Genomic DNA, 16,721 nt, shown 5'->3' on the forward strand with positions numbered 1-16,721 from the left:
ACTCGACGATTTACAACAGCCAAAAGCGAGTTGGATGGATGAATGGATTCAGATGAAACTCCACCACCCGCTTCTTTTTCTCACTCGAGTGAACTATCCGTGAGCTTGGTAGAGCAGCGATTCTAGGATTTGCTTCTGTACTCAAACATTTTTATGGTTAATCTCCTCAGGGAAGCATGTTCTTCTACAGTAACTAGTTCTACTCTGAAGGCGGTAGATTGCGCCAAGCTAAGCAAGCAGTAGTTCGGCTCTACAACCAACATGCTCAACAAAGATAGTCAAAGGAAAACAAGATCATCCGGCACCAGCTATCAAGCAAAAAAAACTAAAAACTGAACACAGCATACAAAAACAAGGGACCAGAAAACAAGGAGTTCGTTGTTCTTATTACTTTCTCAAGTACCGCAACACTCAAAAAAACTACTACCTTAATGTTGTCCAGATGTACCGAAAATTTGATGCTTAGCTAACAATAACAAATAGCTGAAAATACTAAACCAAGACTCCGAAAGGGAAATAGAAAAGGGTCATATAAGAACCCAAATGTCGCAAGGTATATAAGTGACCTAACGCTGACAGTCACACGACCTAAATTTAGTTTCCCAGGCACGATCCACGCACTCAGATTTGCAGACACTATAGAGTTTTGCGTGATGGGTCCCATGTTACAGCAATAGGCGTACGAAATATAATGCGCTAATTGCCGTTCACAGCGCCACTTTCAGCTGCAGGTTTGGAAGCGTTCAGCTCTTCCCCAGCAACAGGGGCGGTACTCTCCATGCTCAATGTCTGGTTTTGTGCGGCGGGATTCCCATTAACTGCATTCTTCTCCTTCTCATCACCGCCCTGGACAATGTGAATAACAAGCAGGCATCAGGATCTATATCAACACAACCATAGCTGGTGCTCATGAAATACTTAAATTGTCAACCACATGGCACTCTAACATACGGATAAAACACTTGCCTGGCCTTGAAGCAGCTGCTGCTTTGCTCTCTTTTCCTGCATCAAATTTTGTCGGTTCTCGTAAAATGGAAAATCATCCAAAATTGAGGTCTTGCTGACATGTTCCTTGAAAATCTTGAGCATTTGAAGACCTTGCTCAAGCTTAACCTGCAGGATCAGGGAGACAACAAGGCAGACCATAAGTAATTAGTTCAGAAGTGCCTGAAAACCTCAATCATAGTTTTGAACTACACTTTCTTTTGGTCAACTCGTCAAAACATCAATCAACTACTGGAAGCATTTATCTAAATGGATAGACCACCCCTCTGAACCTAAACGTTCTTTTGGTCAATCCGTCAATGGATAAAATGCATTACCTACAGTCAAGCGTGGCAGCACTGATTCACCAGAAAATTGCATATGTGCACCCAAATACGGCCAAGGCCTTAACAAACATTCTCAAGTCGATAATGTACAGAATCACATCCTGACTTTTAGCATACCCAAGACCATAACAAGTAGATCAATTTTTGAAGTCCTGTTGTTCAAATTAACTAAGGTTCATACGTAACCATATCTAAAATTTGAATGTCCATACGAAAACAAGCTATAACATCTAACACAGGAGTACATAATATCAACATCATGAAATTATAAATTATATCCCTTAATTAATAAGCAGTCATTGAAAACAGTTTTCAGCAAGTATACCTCTTGTGTGTCACGGCTGTTTGTCACAGGCTTATTGTCATTGTTTTCCAATGTAATATGCTTCAAAATGTTGTTAGGGATATCCTTGACGATGTGCCACTTGATTGAAAAGCAGCCATTCCACTTGTCTTGTTGCCAGTAATCCACTGTCTTGTCAAAGTCAACAGGACCAACCATTTCGGCAATACCAACAAATTGGCCACTTGTATTTACCTAAAAGAACAAGCTTAAGGTCAATATAGATGCTAAATGAAGAATGCATGATAAGATGCAGTATCAACATGCTTACAGAATTTCTCAAAAAAAAAATGCTTACAGAGAAAAATAAGAACACAGGGCATTCAGTGGGTTTCTCCTGAGCTTCTTGGTATCCCGCATCGAGCTTCTTATTTCCATTAGGAGTGCTTGCCCACACATTATATTTGATACTCTTGTGCACATCATCCTCGCTGTAAGATTTGATAACGAAGAACTTTGCATCCTTGTATGTTGTAGGAAAATTTTCCTGGTTGAATTGGCTCTTATCTGGAAGGACACTATTCTCCTGTTTCCCGGCTGAAGGGAGGGCCTGGCCCTTCACAGCAATAGTGACAGTCGGTCCAAATGGTTTTTGGTGCCTGAATCCACCAGATCTTGGTCCTCTGTTAAGCTCGGTGAAGCCATCTTGATTCTCACTGCCAAACCCAAAAGGTGCCCGGCCTCTAGGCTTGTATTTGACGGTATCCACGACTCCCCACTGTCCATTGTTTCTCGAGTTATAGACATTAGATCCAAAACCAAGCCCAGCTTTCAGCGTGTTCCCGTACTGACTATATAATCTGCTATCAGGGTACATCCTACTAGCAGGATAACTATGAGAGCTCAGGCCCATCCCAGACGAAGGCACCTGTGTATGCATACCCTGGAAACAAACAGAAACGAAGAGCTAAGTTTTATGCGAGGACACCGCAGAATATCATGAAACTCACATGGAAATTATCGTGTTGTTAGATGTATCATCATAATGTAAGGTGATGAGTACACAAATGATATGTGAAACGCTATGAACAGTCATATGATATGACATATAATTATGAAGGACTGAAATTACTAAGAAAAGATTTGCATCACAATAACAAGGAAATTGAATAGCTTGCAAAAACATACCATGAGGTTTGTTGTTGGACGGTGACTCTGATTTTTCGCTGAAGATGAATTAGAACCATAAGATGTGGAGCTAGCAGTTGATCTCTGATGCCCACTAGAGTAGACTGGCACCTCGTACCACTGACCTGGAGAACGGACACCACTATGACCAAAATTGCTAGCAGAAGGTCCACCATGTGAAGGCCCTCTTCCATACGAACCACTGTTGGTCACTGATACATTCTGGTAAGTTTGCTTACGCGGTAGCGAACTGTTGGCATTTGCAATCCCACTAGCAGTCCCATTAGTTGGTTTTGTTGAAGCTACCGGAGCGCGCGCCTGGTGAGCGGCAACAGAAGGCAACTCAGACTGAGAATTGGCACCATTAGCACTATGGACAGCATTGGTGGGAGCCTGCTGTTGATAGTATTGACCAGGGTACTGGTAATGCTGTGTTGCATATGACTGCCCGTCATGCCCGGTAGATGGGACAGGAGAACCTGATGGATATGGGCCGTAGGGAGCATAACCATACCCATGGTACATGTCACCGTACACATTCTGCTACAAAGACGCAACAGCAGAATTAGTCAATTTTATAACTTCATATAGCAGAGTCAAGAAACAATTCGTCAAAATTCCGAATTCACAAATTAAATGGGCATAGTTGCTATCTAAATGTTCTGTCCTAGTCTCTAAAACACAGGTGAGAAAGAGTCCAGAAACAGTTCACCAGAATCCCGAATTCACCATGTACATGGGCACATTTGCTATCTAAATGCTTTGTCCTAGCCTCCAAAACACAGGTAAAAACGCATACTCTAACTATACATTAATTATACTCAGTGATACTACATAGTACAAAATGGCTGCACACTGTCGATAGCACAAGTTTCAACTTGCAAACTCACCTGGGGCATCTCCATTCCTTCATGACCAGCATACCTGGAGTCCCACTCATTGGTTGAGCCATCATAACCTGGCCAGGAGCACACAAAAAATTGACCTCCTCAGTTAATGACTCTCAAGACATCCGAAAATAGCCAATCCACAATTAATGAACCTAGCCACCGTCCAGAAATAGCCGAGACAGACAGACATACCGCTAGGGTAGTAGTAGGCTGGTGAGGGGTATCCATTGGGCTGGTAGAAGAAGTTGGGATCCATGGCCTCCTGGAGCAGGGGCGTTATCGACCTGTCGACGTGCGGCTCCACGGCCTGCGAATTGCCGGCGTTGCCTGACCCGTATGGCTACAATTTTTTACAAAAAGCAGCGATTTTTTTTAGCAACCTCTCTTCCAAGACCCGCAGGCACGCATACAGCTAACAGGGCAAGAGCCGCCGCGTTGGAAAGCTACCTTCTTGGCGGCGTCGGCGCCGTCCTTCTTCCCGTCCAGGGACAGCTTCTGCATGTCGGCGTGGAGCTCCGCGCCCTGCGCATTCGCGGCGGTGGCAGATCCGTACACCATCCCGGACGGCTGCAATTACCAAGAAAAAAAGGAACGGTTTCAGCAACCGCTTCTCCGAGAAGTTGGAAACGGGAGCCGCCGGCCTGGAAAACCTAGATGGTGGCACACACCGCGCACCCAGAATTCGTGGGGGGTAGTTGGTCTACTAGGTTTAAGCAACCGGTGGATGGCAAGAAGCTCGTACCTCGGAAACCGATGCCCAAGATTGCGGCTGGGGTGGAGGCAGCGGGGTCGGCGGTGGCCGCGCGGCGGTGGTGGGTGCGCGACGAAGAAGGTGGGTGCGGAGGCGATGGATAAACCCTAGAGGAGGGTGAGGGGGGAGGAAGACGGAGGGGGAGGTGAGGAGGAGAGGGAAACGAAGATAGCCGCCACAGACTCACGCGAGGCGGCCAAGGGAGGCAGAGGCAGAGGCAGAGGCAGAGGCGAGAAGGGGTTTTGGATGGTTCACAGGCAGGCCCTGGCTCAAGTACCACTCCCGGCCCATCCCGCCGCTCGTTTATCTTCCGGACTTCCTTTGCTCCGCGCACCCAGGGAAGCGGGTGTCATGCAAGATGCAACCACCTTCCTTCCCTAAAAAAACAACTACGAGCATCTCCAATCGGGATTTTTTTGGTATACTACAGTATTTTCGTTTAAAAATTCAGGGCTTATATTTTTTGAAAAAATCAAAGTAATTAAAGTTTGATTAAATCTTTGTAAAAATCTATCAACAAATATTATATTTTGTAGATAACATCTGAAAATATATTTTATTATCTACCTAATGATATTGATTTTTTTTTATTTTGTCTTTCTTAAAAGAGGTTTCCTGAGTAGCAAGTGCATAAGAAGTAATATGTTTGGTACTCAGTCAAACTTAACATAGTTTCACTTTCTAAAAATAATATAAGTATTAAGCTTTAGAATGGAGGTAGAAGATGTCTAAAAAATCTAATTGTACAACTGGACATTTAATGTTCGTTCATAAAATTTTCGCGAAGAGTGATATTTTTTGTGACTTGTGTAAAAAAAACAATTTTAGGTGCTCCTACTTAGCTTCTCACCAGGCATTTTTTTTTGTCTTTTTTTTGCAGCACGCAAAAAAATCCTTTTCTCATAAAATTTTATATATGGACATAGTATATATGGATGTAGCCTGAATTCTTTAAAAAATGCATTTAAAATGCATTGTCCTCAATATGTGCATTTGCACCTATGAGCCAAAAACACCACGTCCATCTCGAATACACAAACTAAACTAGACTCTGTGGCAAAAAAAAATGTTTCTATGGTATTTGGGGCCAAAATATTGTCTACACAACCCTATATATATTTGGTGTTGCAAAAAAAAAGGGGTTGTCTCAAATTTTGCCTCCTCACGCTACATATTTGGGGCAGGACGTGGTTGTAGAAAAAAAAAAAAAGGCAGCCACGTGTAGCCCAACCGCCCCGCTGAATATTACTTATTGCCTTCTCGCCTCCCTTCCATAGCTGTCCCTGCCAAATCCGTCTGCACAAGCCACGTCCCGCTTTCCCCCGATTCTCGGTCGCATCGTGTCACACTGTCTCAATCACCGCCACCGCATCGAGCACAAGATATCGCCACGCCGCCACGTCAAGAGCAACATTATATTTTGTGGTGTACGTCTAGGGGAGTTCGACCCCTACACTGAATAGATCTCGTGCGAAGGCCAACAAGTGTGCCTCGACACCTTAGAGTCGAGGAGGTAGCCCCACACGCGTACGATGTAGTGGCGTGAAGGTTCAGCCAACCGAAGAGCAAGCTAAACTTTTCCGACGTGTAGAGCTGGCAGGAGATAGAGTGCCTCGCTCCTGAAGTGCGGGACGCAAATAGAGGAGGAACACCGTTGCACCATAATACAACTTCTCACCCATGTTTGATGCCCATGGCTAGGTTCACCCAGGCACATCTAGAGCTCGTGCAAGGAGAGTACGAATTCTTCATTGCGAGGGTCGCACGGGCAAAGAAGAAGACATCCTAGGTTGGCTCTCCACGGTAATCAAGATGGAGTCGGAGGAGTCCAACAGTGTAGCCTGGTATGAGTTGTTTTCGGATGTCGAGGACTAGTGTGTCGGACTCGAGTTCTATTTATCAAACCATGTAGTGTTTGTTGTAGTCGAGTTTGAATTGCCGAACTATGTAGTAGTGTGTGTTAGGATCGAAGTTTGAATGTGTCGATGCCCTATTACATCATCTAAAATCTTTTTAGTGACATGTTCTACTTTTTTGGGTACGTAGAATTTTTTTGGTGCCCTAAAACTGCTTTTCGATGCCCTATTTTAACTCATATATTGAATATGCTTAAAAAGGAGCCTTTTGTGGTAGAAAAATAAAAGGGTTTTACTATTATGTGTAATGGTCATGTTCGGCTCAGTTTATATTTGTGAACTATATCAATCATTTTATGACGTAGTTGAAGAAGGGTCATAGTGTTGGCAATATGCCCTAGAGGCAGTAATAATTTAGTTATTATCATATCTCCTTGTTCATGATAAATATCTATACTACATGCTAGAATTATATAAACGGAAACATTAGTACATGTATGTTTTATAAACAAATCAGAGTCTCTAGTAAGCCTCTAGTTTAAACTAGCTCGTTGATCAATTGATGATCAAGGTTTCCTGATCATTAACATTGGATGTTATTGATAATGAGATCATGTCATTAGAAAAATGATATGATGGAGAAGACCTAACTAAGCAAAGGAATACGATTGTGTCAATTTATAATTGTTGTAGCTTTTCAATGTCAAATATACCAATCCTTAGACCATGAGATTATGTTACTCCCCTGTACCCGGAAGAATGCTTTGAGGACATCAAACCACTTCGTAACTAAGTGAACATAAATGTGTCTTTGGGTATCTCAGAAAGTACTTGTTAGGTGATATGTATCAAGAGTGGGATTTGTTCATCCGGTAACAGATAAATATACTCAGGGTTCGTTCAGGTAACGCGCATTCTATATCGCTTGCAAGAATGTGTCTAATGAGTTAGCCACAAGTGAATGATATTTTACGGTAGGAGTAAATATTACTTGCTAGTAACTAGATTGAACTAGGTATGGTGATACCGACGATCGAATCTTGGGCAAGTAAAATATCACGAAACAAACAGAATGGAATATTGGATTGTTTGAATCCTCGACATCATGGCTCAACCGATAATATTTGTTGAATGTGTGGGAATAATTATCGACATCCTGGTCATGCAATTGATTATTGATCGTAGAGGTGTCTCGATCATGTCTGCAGATTCTCGAACATGTAGGGTCACACACTTAATGCTCAACATCGCTAGGGCAGAAATGGGATATTCATGATGGTGACACCGAGGGTTTGTTCAGAGTCTCGGATGGGATCCAGGACATCACGAGGAGCTTCGTAATGGTCTGGAGATAAAGATTCATATAAGGAAAGTTGATTTTAGGGTTCCGAAAAAATTTGGGATTTTTCCGGTATCGTACCGAGAATCTTCTAGAAGGTTCTAGGGGTCCCACGGCCCACCTGTCCTGGAGGGACCACATGGGCTAAAAAGGTGGAGCATGTAGCCCATGCGTCCCCTAAAGGGGTAACGCCAAATCCCTAAAATTAAGGGGGGGGGGACTTGGAAGGTAAGTTCAATTTCGGCAGGCGGACCTAAAAGAGTTGGGGGGCACCTTGGACGACCCGTGCCCCTACATAAAGTGAGGAGAGGACAGGGGCTTGCTTGTGACGGTAAAGCACACATCCGTTGGGAACCCCAAGAGGAAGGTATGATGAGAACAGCAGCGAGTTTTCCCTCAGTAAGAAACCATGGTTATCGAACCAGTAGGAGATGAAGACCACGTGAAGGTTGTTGGTGAAGGAGTGTAGTGCGGCGTAACACCAGGGATTCCGGTGCCAACGTGGAACATGCACAACACAATCAAAATACTTTGCCCCAACTTAACAGTGAGGTTATCAATCTCACCGGCTTGCTGAAAACAAAGGATAAACGTATGGTGTGGAAAATGATGTTTGCTTGCAGAAAACAAAAGAGAACAATGATTGCAGTAGGTTGTATTTCAGATGTAAAAGAATGGACCGGGGTCCACAGTTCACTAGTGGTGTCTCTCCAATAATAAGATAAATAACATGTTGGGTAAACAAATTACAGTTGGGCAATTGACAAATAGAGAGGGCATAACAATGCACATACATATCATGATGACTACTATGAGATTTACTTAGGGCATTACGACAAAGAACATAGACCACCATCTAGCATGCATCTATGCCTAAAAAGTCCACCTTCGGGTTAGCATCCGCACCCCTTCCAGTATTAAGTTGCAAACAACAGACAATTGCATTAAGTACTGTGCGTAATGTAAACAATACAAATATCCTTAGACAAAGCATTGATGTTTTATCCCTAGTGGCAACAGCACATCCACAACCTTAGAACTTTATGTCACTGTCCCAGATTCAATGGAGGCATGAACCCACTATCTAGCATAAATACCCCCTCTTGGAGTTACAAGTATCAACTTGGCCAGAGCCTCTACTAGCAACGGAGGGCATGCAAGATCATAAATAACTAATGTCTACTCACGCTTATTTTCCTGTAGACAGTGTTGGGCCTCCAAGAGCAGAGGTTTGTAGAACAGCAGCAAGTTTTCCCTTAAGTGAATCACCCAAGGTTTATCGAACTCAGGGAGGAAGAGGTCAAAGATATTCCTCTCAAGCAACCCTGCGATCACAATGCAAGAAGTCTCTTGTGTCCCCAACACACCTAATACACTTGTCAGATGTATAGGTGCACTAGTTCGGCGAAGAGATAGTGAGATGCAAGTGATGTGAATGAATATGAGCAGTAGTAACGGCGCCAGAAAATAGTTGATGTCTACAATTGGCGTGCAGATGATGGTGGTAATATTGCAGGAAGTACAGATGCAGTAGAGCAGTAACAAGCGATGATTGCAGTATTTGGAAATAAGGCCTAGGGATAATACTTTCACTAGTGGACACTCTCAACATTGATCACATAATAAAACCACTCTACACTCTCTTGTTGGATGATTGATGGCGTGTAACTCACACGTTCGTTGGGAACCCCAAGAGGAAGGTATGATGCGCACAGCAGCAAGTTTTCCCTCAGAAAGAAACCAAGGTTTATCGAACCAGGAGGAGCCAAGAAGCACGTTGAAGGTTGATGGCGGCGGGATGTAGTGCGGCGCAACACCAGGGATTCCGGCGCCAACGTGGAACCTGCACAACACAACCAAAGTACTTTGCCCCAATGAAGCTTGAGGTGAGGTTGTCAATCTCACCGGCTTGCTGTAACAAAGGATTAACCGTATTGTGTGGAAGATGATTGTTTGCGAGAAAATAGTAGAACAAGTATTAAGATTGTATTTCAGTATAGAGAATTGGACCGGGGTCCACAGTTCACTAGAGGTGTCTCTCCCATAAGATAAACAGCATGTTGGGTGAACAAATTACAGTTGGGCAATTGACAAATAAAGAGGGCATGACCATGCACATACATATTATGATGAGTATAGTGAGATTTAATTGGGCATTACGACAAAGTACATAGACCGCTATCCAGCATGCATCTATGCCTAAAAAGTCCACCTTCAGGTTATCATCCGAACCCCCTCCAGTATTAAGTTGCTAACAACAGACAATTGCATTAAGTATTGCGCGTAATGTAATTAGTGACTACATCCTTGAACATAGCACCAATGTTTTATCCCTAGTGGCAACAGCACATCCATAACCTTAGAGGTTCTTGTCACCCCTCCAGATTCACGGAGACATGAACCCACTATCGAGCATAAATACTCCCTCTTGGAGTTACTAGCATCAACTTGGCCAGAGCATCTACTAATAACGGAGAGCATGCAAGATCATAAACAACACATACACATAACTTTGATAATCAACATAACAAGTATTCTCTATTCATCGGATCCCAACAAACGCAACATATAGAATTACAGATAGATGATCTTGATCATGTTAGGCAGCTCACAAGATCCGACAATGAAGCACAATTGGGAGAAGACAACCATCTAGCTACTGCTATGGACCCATAGTCCATGGGTAGACTACTCACACATCACTCCGGAGGCGACCATGGCGGCGTAGAGTCCTCAGGGAGATGATTCCCCTCTCGGCAGGGTGCCGGGGCGATCTCCTGAATCCCCCGAGATGGGATTGGCGGCGGCGGCGTCTGCGGAAGGTTTTCCGTATCGTGGCTCTCGGTACTGGGGGTTTCGCGACGGAGGCTTTAAGTAGGCGGAAGGGCAGGTCAGGAGGCGGCACGAGGGGCCCACACCACAGGGCCGCGCGGCCAGGGGGGCCGCGCCGCCCTAGGGTGTGGCCACCTCGTGGCCCCACTTCGTCTCCTCTTCGGACTTCTGGAAGTTTCGTGGCAAAATAGGACCCTGGGCGTTGATTTCGTCCAATTCCGAGACTATTTCGTTACTAGGATTTCGAAACCAAAAACAGCAGACAAGAATCGGCACTTCGGCATCTTGTTAATAGGTTAGTTCCAGAAAATGCACGAATATGACATAAAGTGTGCATAAAACATGTAGATAACATCAATAATGTGGCATGGAACATAAGAAATTATCGATACGTTGGAGACGTATCAGCATCCCCAAGCTTAGTTCTGCTCGTCCCGAGCAGGTAAAACGATAACAAAGATAATTTCTGGAGTGACATGCCATCATAACCTTGATCATACTATTTGTAAAGCATATGTAGTGAATGCAGCGATCAAAACAATGTATATGACATGAGTAAACAAGTGAATCATATAGCAAAGACTTTTCATGAATAGCACTTCAAGACAAGCATCAATAAGTCTTGCATAAGAGTTAACTCATAAAGCAATAATTCAAAGTAAAAGCATTGAAGCAACACAAAGGAAGATTAAGTTTCAGCGGTTGCTTTCAACTTGTAACATGTATATCTCATGGATAATTGTCAACATAGAGTAATATAATAAGTGCAATAAGCAAGTATGTGGGAATCAATACACAGTTCACACAAGTGTTTGCTTCTTGAGGTGGAGAGAAATAGGTGAACTGACTCAACAATGAAAGTAAAAGAATGGTCCTCCATAGAGGAAAAGTATCGATTGCTATATTTGTGCTAGAGCTTTGATTTTGAAAACATGAAACAATTTTGTCAACAGTAGTAATAAAGCATATGTATTATGTAAATTATATCTTACAAGTTGCAAGCCTCATGCATAGTATACTAATAGTGCCCGCACCTTGTCCTAATTAGCTTGGACTACCGGATCATCACAATGCACATGTTTTAACCAAGTGTCACAAAGGGGTACCTCTATGCACTTTGTACAAAGGTCTAAGGAGAAAGCTCGCATTTTGGATTTCTCGCTATTGATTATTCTCAACTTAGACATCCATACCGGGACAACATAGACAACAGATAGTGGACTCCTCTTTTATGCATAAGCATGTAACAACAATTAATAATTTTCTCATATGAGATTGAGGATATATGTCCAAAACTGAAACTTCCACCATGGATCATGGCTTTAGTTAGCGGCCCAATGTTCTTCTCTAACAATATGCATGCTTAACCATAAGGTGGTAGATCGCTCTTACTTCAGACAAGATGAACATGCATAGCAACTCACATGAAATTCAACAAAGAGTAGTTGATGGCGTCCCCAGTGAACATGGTTATCGCACAACAAGCAACTTAATAAGAGATAAAGTGCATAAGTACATATTCAATACCACAATAGTTTTTAAGCTATTTGTCCCATGAGCTATATATTGCAAAGGTGAATGATGGAATTTTAAAGGTAGCACTCAAGCAATTTACTTTGGAATGGCGGAAAATACCATGTAGTAGGTAGGTATGGTGGACACAAATGGCATAGTGGTTGGCTCAAGTATTTTGGATGCATGAGAGGTAATCCCTCTCGATACAAGGTTTAGGCTAGCAAGGTTTATTTGAAACAAACACAAGGAAGAACCGGTGCAGCAAAACTCACATAAAAGACATATTGTAAATATTATAAGACTCTACACCGTCTTCCTTGTTGTTCAAACTCAATACTAGAAATTATCTAGACTTTAGAGAAACCAAATATGCAAACCAAATTTTAGCATGCTCTATGTATTTCTTCATTAATGGGTGCAAAGTATATGATGCAAGAGCTTAAACATGAACACAACAATTGCCAAGTATCACATTACCCAAGACATTATAGCAATTACTACATGTATCATTTTCCAATTCCAACCATATAACAATTTAACGAAGAAGAAACTTCGCCATGAATACTATGAGTAGAAACTAAGGACATACTTGTCCATATGCTACAGCGGAGCGTGTCTCACTCCCATAAAGTGAATGCTAGGATCCATTTTATTCAAACAAAACAAAAACAAAAACAAACCGACGCTCCAAGCAAAGCACATAAGATGTGATGGAATAAAAATATAGTTTCAGGGGAGGAACCTGATAATGTTGTTGATGAAGAAGGGGATGCCTTGGGCATCCCCAAGCTTAGACGCTTGAGTCTTCTTGATATATGCAGGGGTGAACCATCGGGGCATCCCCAAGCTTAGAGCTTTCACTCTCCTTGATCATGTTGCATCATACTCCTCTCTTGATCCTTGAAAACTTCCTCCACACCAAACTTAGAACAACTCATTAGAGGGTTAGCGACAATAAAAATTAACATGTTCAGAGGTGACACAATCATTCTTAACACTTCTGGACATTGCATAAAGCTACTGGACATTAATGGATCAAAGAAATTCATCCAACATAGCAAAAGAGGCAATGCGAAATAAAAGGCAGAATCTGTCAAAACAGAACAGTTCGTATTGACGAATTTTATCGAGGCACCAGACTTGCTCAAATGAAAATGCTCAAATTGAATGAAAGTTGCGTACATATCTGAGGATCACTCACGTAAATTGGCATAATTTTCTAAGTTACCTACAGAGAAAACAGCCCAGATTCGTGACAGCAAAGAAATCTGTTTCTGCGCAGTAATCCAAATCTAGTATGAACTTTTCTATCAACGACTTTACTTGGCACAACAAAACACTAAACTAAGATAAGGAGAGGTTGCTACAGTAGTAAACAACTTCCAAGACACAAAATAAAAACCAAGTACTGTAGGTAAAAACATGGGTTGTCTCCCATAAGCGCTTTTCTTTAACGCCTTTTAGCTAGGCGCAGAAAGTGTGTATCAAGTATTATCAAGAGACGAAGTGTCAACATCATAATTCGTTCTCATAATAGAATCAAAAGGTAACTTCATTCTCTTTCTAGCGAAGTGTTCCATACCTTTCTTGAGAGGAAATTGATATTTTATATTACTTTCCTTCATATCAATGGTAGCACCAACAGTTCGAAGAAAAGGTCTTCCCAATATAATGGGACAAGATGCATTGCATTCAATATCCAAGACAACAAAATCAACGGGGAAAAGGTTATTGTTAACGGTAATGCGAACATTATCAACTTTCCCCAAAGGTTTCTTTGTAGAATGATCAGCAAGATTAACATCCAAATAACAATTTTTCAGCGGTGGCAAGTCAAGCATATTATAAATTTTCTTAGGCATAACAGAAATACTTGCACCAAGATCACATAAAGCATTACAATCAAAATCTTTAACCTTCATCTTAATGATGGGCTCCCAACCATCCTCTAGCTTTTTAGGAATAGAGGCTTCGCGCTCTAGTTTCTCTTCTCTAGCTTTTATGAGAACATTTGTAATATATTGCGTGAAAGCCAAATTTATAGCACTAGCATTAGGACTTTTAGCAAGTTTTTGCAAGAACTTTATAACTTCAGAGATGTGGCAATCATCAAAATTCAAACCATTATAATCTAAAGCAATGGGATCATCATCCCCAATGTTGGAAAAAATTTCAGCAGTTTTATCACGACGAGTTTAATGATTTTAGCAGTTTCGGGCAGTTTCTCGCGCTTTGCATTAGAAGTGGAAACATTGCTAACACCAATTCTTTTATTATTAATAGTAGGAGGTGCAGCAACATGTGTAGCATTAGCATTACTAGTGGTGGTAATAGTCCAAACTTTAGCTACATTCTTTTCTTTAGCTAGTTTTTCATTTTCTTCTCTATCCCACCTAGCACGCAGTTCGGCCATTAATCTTATATTCTTATTAATTCTAACTTGGATGGCATTTGCTGTAGTAGTAATTTTATTTTCAATATCCCTATTAGGCATAACTTTCGATTTCAAAAGATCTACATCAGCAGCAAGACTATCGACTTTAGAAGCAAGTATATCAATTTTCCCAAGCTTTTCTTCAACAGATTTGTTAAAAGCAGTTTGTGTACTAATAAATTCTTTAAGCATGGCTTCAAGTCCAGGGGGTGTGTTCCTATTATTATTGTAAGAATTTCCATAAGAATTAGCATAACCGTTACCATTATTATAAGTATATGGCCTATAGTTATTACTAGAATTGTTCCGATAAGCAATGTTGTTGAAATTATTATTTTTAATGAAATTCACATCAACATGTTCTTCTTGTGCAACCAATGAAGCTAATGGAACATTATTAGGATCAATATTAGTCCTATCATTCGCAAGCATAGACATAATAGCGTCAATTTTATCACTCAAGGAAGAGGTTTCTTCGACAGAATTTACCTTCTTACCTTGTGGAGCTCTTTCCGTGTGCCATTCAGAGTAGTTGATCATCATATTATCAAGAAGCTTTGTTGCTTCACCAAGAGTGATGGACATAAAGGTACCTCCAGCAGCTGAATCCAATAAATTCCGCGAAGAAAAATTTAGTCCTGCATAGAAGGTTTGGATGATCATCCAAGTAGTCAGTCCATGGGTTGGGCAATTTTTAACCAAAGATTTCATTCTTTCCCATGCTTGTGCAACATGTTCAGTATCTAATTGTTTAAAATTCATTATGCTACTCCTCAAAGATATAATTTTAGCAGGGGGATAATATCTACCAATAAAAGCATCCTTGCATTTAGTCCATGAATCAATACTATTCTTAGGCAGAGATAGCAACCAATCTTTAGCTCTTCCTCTTAATGAGAAAGGGAACAATTTTAGTTTAATAATATCACCATCTACATCTTTATATTTTTGCATTTCACATAGTTCAACAAGATTATTAAGATGGGCAGCAGCATCATCAGAACTAACACCAGAAAATTGCTCTCGCATAACAAGATTTAGTAAAGCAGGTTTAATTTCAAAGAATTCTGCTGTAGTAGCAGGTGGAGCAATAGGTGTGCATAAGAAATCATTATTATTTGTGGTTGTGAAGTCACACAACTTAGTATTTTCAGGGTTGGCCATTTTAGCAACAGTAAATAAAGCAAACTAGATAAAGTAAATGCAAGTAACTAATTTTTTTGTGTTTTTGATATAGTAAACAAGATAGCAAATAAAGTAAAACTAGCAACTAATTTTTTTGTATTTTGATTTAGTGCAGCAAACAAAGTAGTAAATAAAACTAAGCAAGACAAAAACAAAGTAAAGAGATTGGGAAGTGGAGACTCCCCTTGCAGCGTGTCTTGATCTCCCGACAACGGCGCCGAGAGAAAAGAGCTTGATGGCGTGTAACTCACACGTTCGTTGGGAACCCCAAGAGGAAGGTATGATGCGCACAGCAGCAAGTTTTCCCTCAGAAAGAAACCAATGTTTATCGAACCAGGAGGAGCCAAGAAGCACGTTGAAGGTTGATGGCGGCGGGATGTAGTGCGGCGCAACACCAGGGATTCCGGCGCCAACGTGGAACCTGCACAACACAACCAAAGTACTTTGCCCCAACGAAACAGTGAGGTTGTCAATCTCACCGGCTTGCTGTAACAAAGGATTAACCGTATTGTGTGGAAGATGATTGTTTGCAGAAAATAGTAGAACAAAGATTGCAGTAGATTGTATTTCGGTATAGAGAATTGGACCGGGGTCCACAGGTTCACTAGAGGTGTCTCTCCCATAAGATAAACAACATGTTGGGTGAACAAATTACAGTTGGGCAATTGACAAATAAAGAGGGCATGACCATGCACATACATATTATGATGAGTATAGTGAGATTTAATTGGGCATTACGACAAAGTACATAGACCGCTATCCAGCATGCATCTATGCCTAAAAAGTCCACCTTCAGGTTATCATCCAAACCCCCTCCAGTATTAAGTTACTAACAACAGACAATTGCATTAAGTATTGCGCGTAATGTAATTAGTGACTACATCCTTGAACATAGCACCAATGTTTTATCCCTAGTGGCAACAACACATCCATAACCTTAGAGGTTCTTGTCACCCCTCCAGATTCACGGAGACATGAACCCACTATCGAGCATAAATACTCCCTCTTGGAGTTACTAGCATCAACTTGGCCAGAGCATCTACTAATAACGGAGAGCATGCAAGATCATAAACAACACATAGACATAACTTTGATAATCAACATAACAAGTATTCTC

At 41.5% G+C, this 16,721-nt stretch overlaps 1 protein-coding gene across 2 annotated transcripts; it reads right to left on the bottom strand.

The window, feature by feature from the left end:
• Positions 1–362: 362 nt before the first annotated feature.
• LOC127292859 (YTH domain-containing protein ECT4) lies at positions 363–4,671 on the bottom strand. Of its 2 annotated transcripts, none has more exons than XM_051322369.2 (9): positions 4,435–4,671; positions 4,140–4,259; positions 3,885–4,032; positions 3,693–3,760; positions 2,803–3,342; positions 1,973–2,557; positions 1,657–1,869; positions 967–1,113; positions 363–846 (listed from the first exon to the last, which is right to left on the bottom strand). In XM_051322369.2, exons 2-9 carry the CDS (start codon positions 4,248–4,250, stop codon positions 697–699), a joined length of 1,962 nt encoding a protein of 653 aa, XP_051178329.1. In that variant the 5' UTR covers positions 4,251–4,259; positions 4,435–4,671; the 3' UTR covers positions 363–696. The 2 variants fall into 2 exon arrangements, with proteins under 2 accessions (XP_051178329.1, XP_051178328.1); XM_051322368.2 differs by having other exon boundaries at positions 2,803–3,345.
• Between the last annotated feature and the right edge of the window lie 12,050 nt (positions 4,672–16,721).

This window comes from Lolium perenne, chromosome 4 (assembly GCF_019359855.2).
Source record: "Lolium perenne isolate Kyuss_39 chromosome 4, Kyuss_2.0, whole genome shotgun sequence".
Taxonomy (NCBI): Eukaryota; Viridiplantae; Streptophyta; class Magnoliopsida; order Poales; family Poaceae; genus Lolium; species Lolium perenne.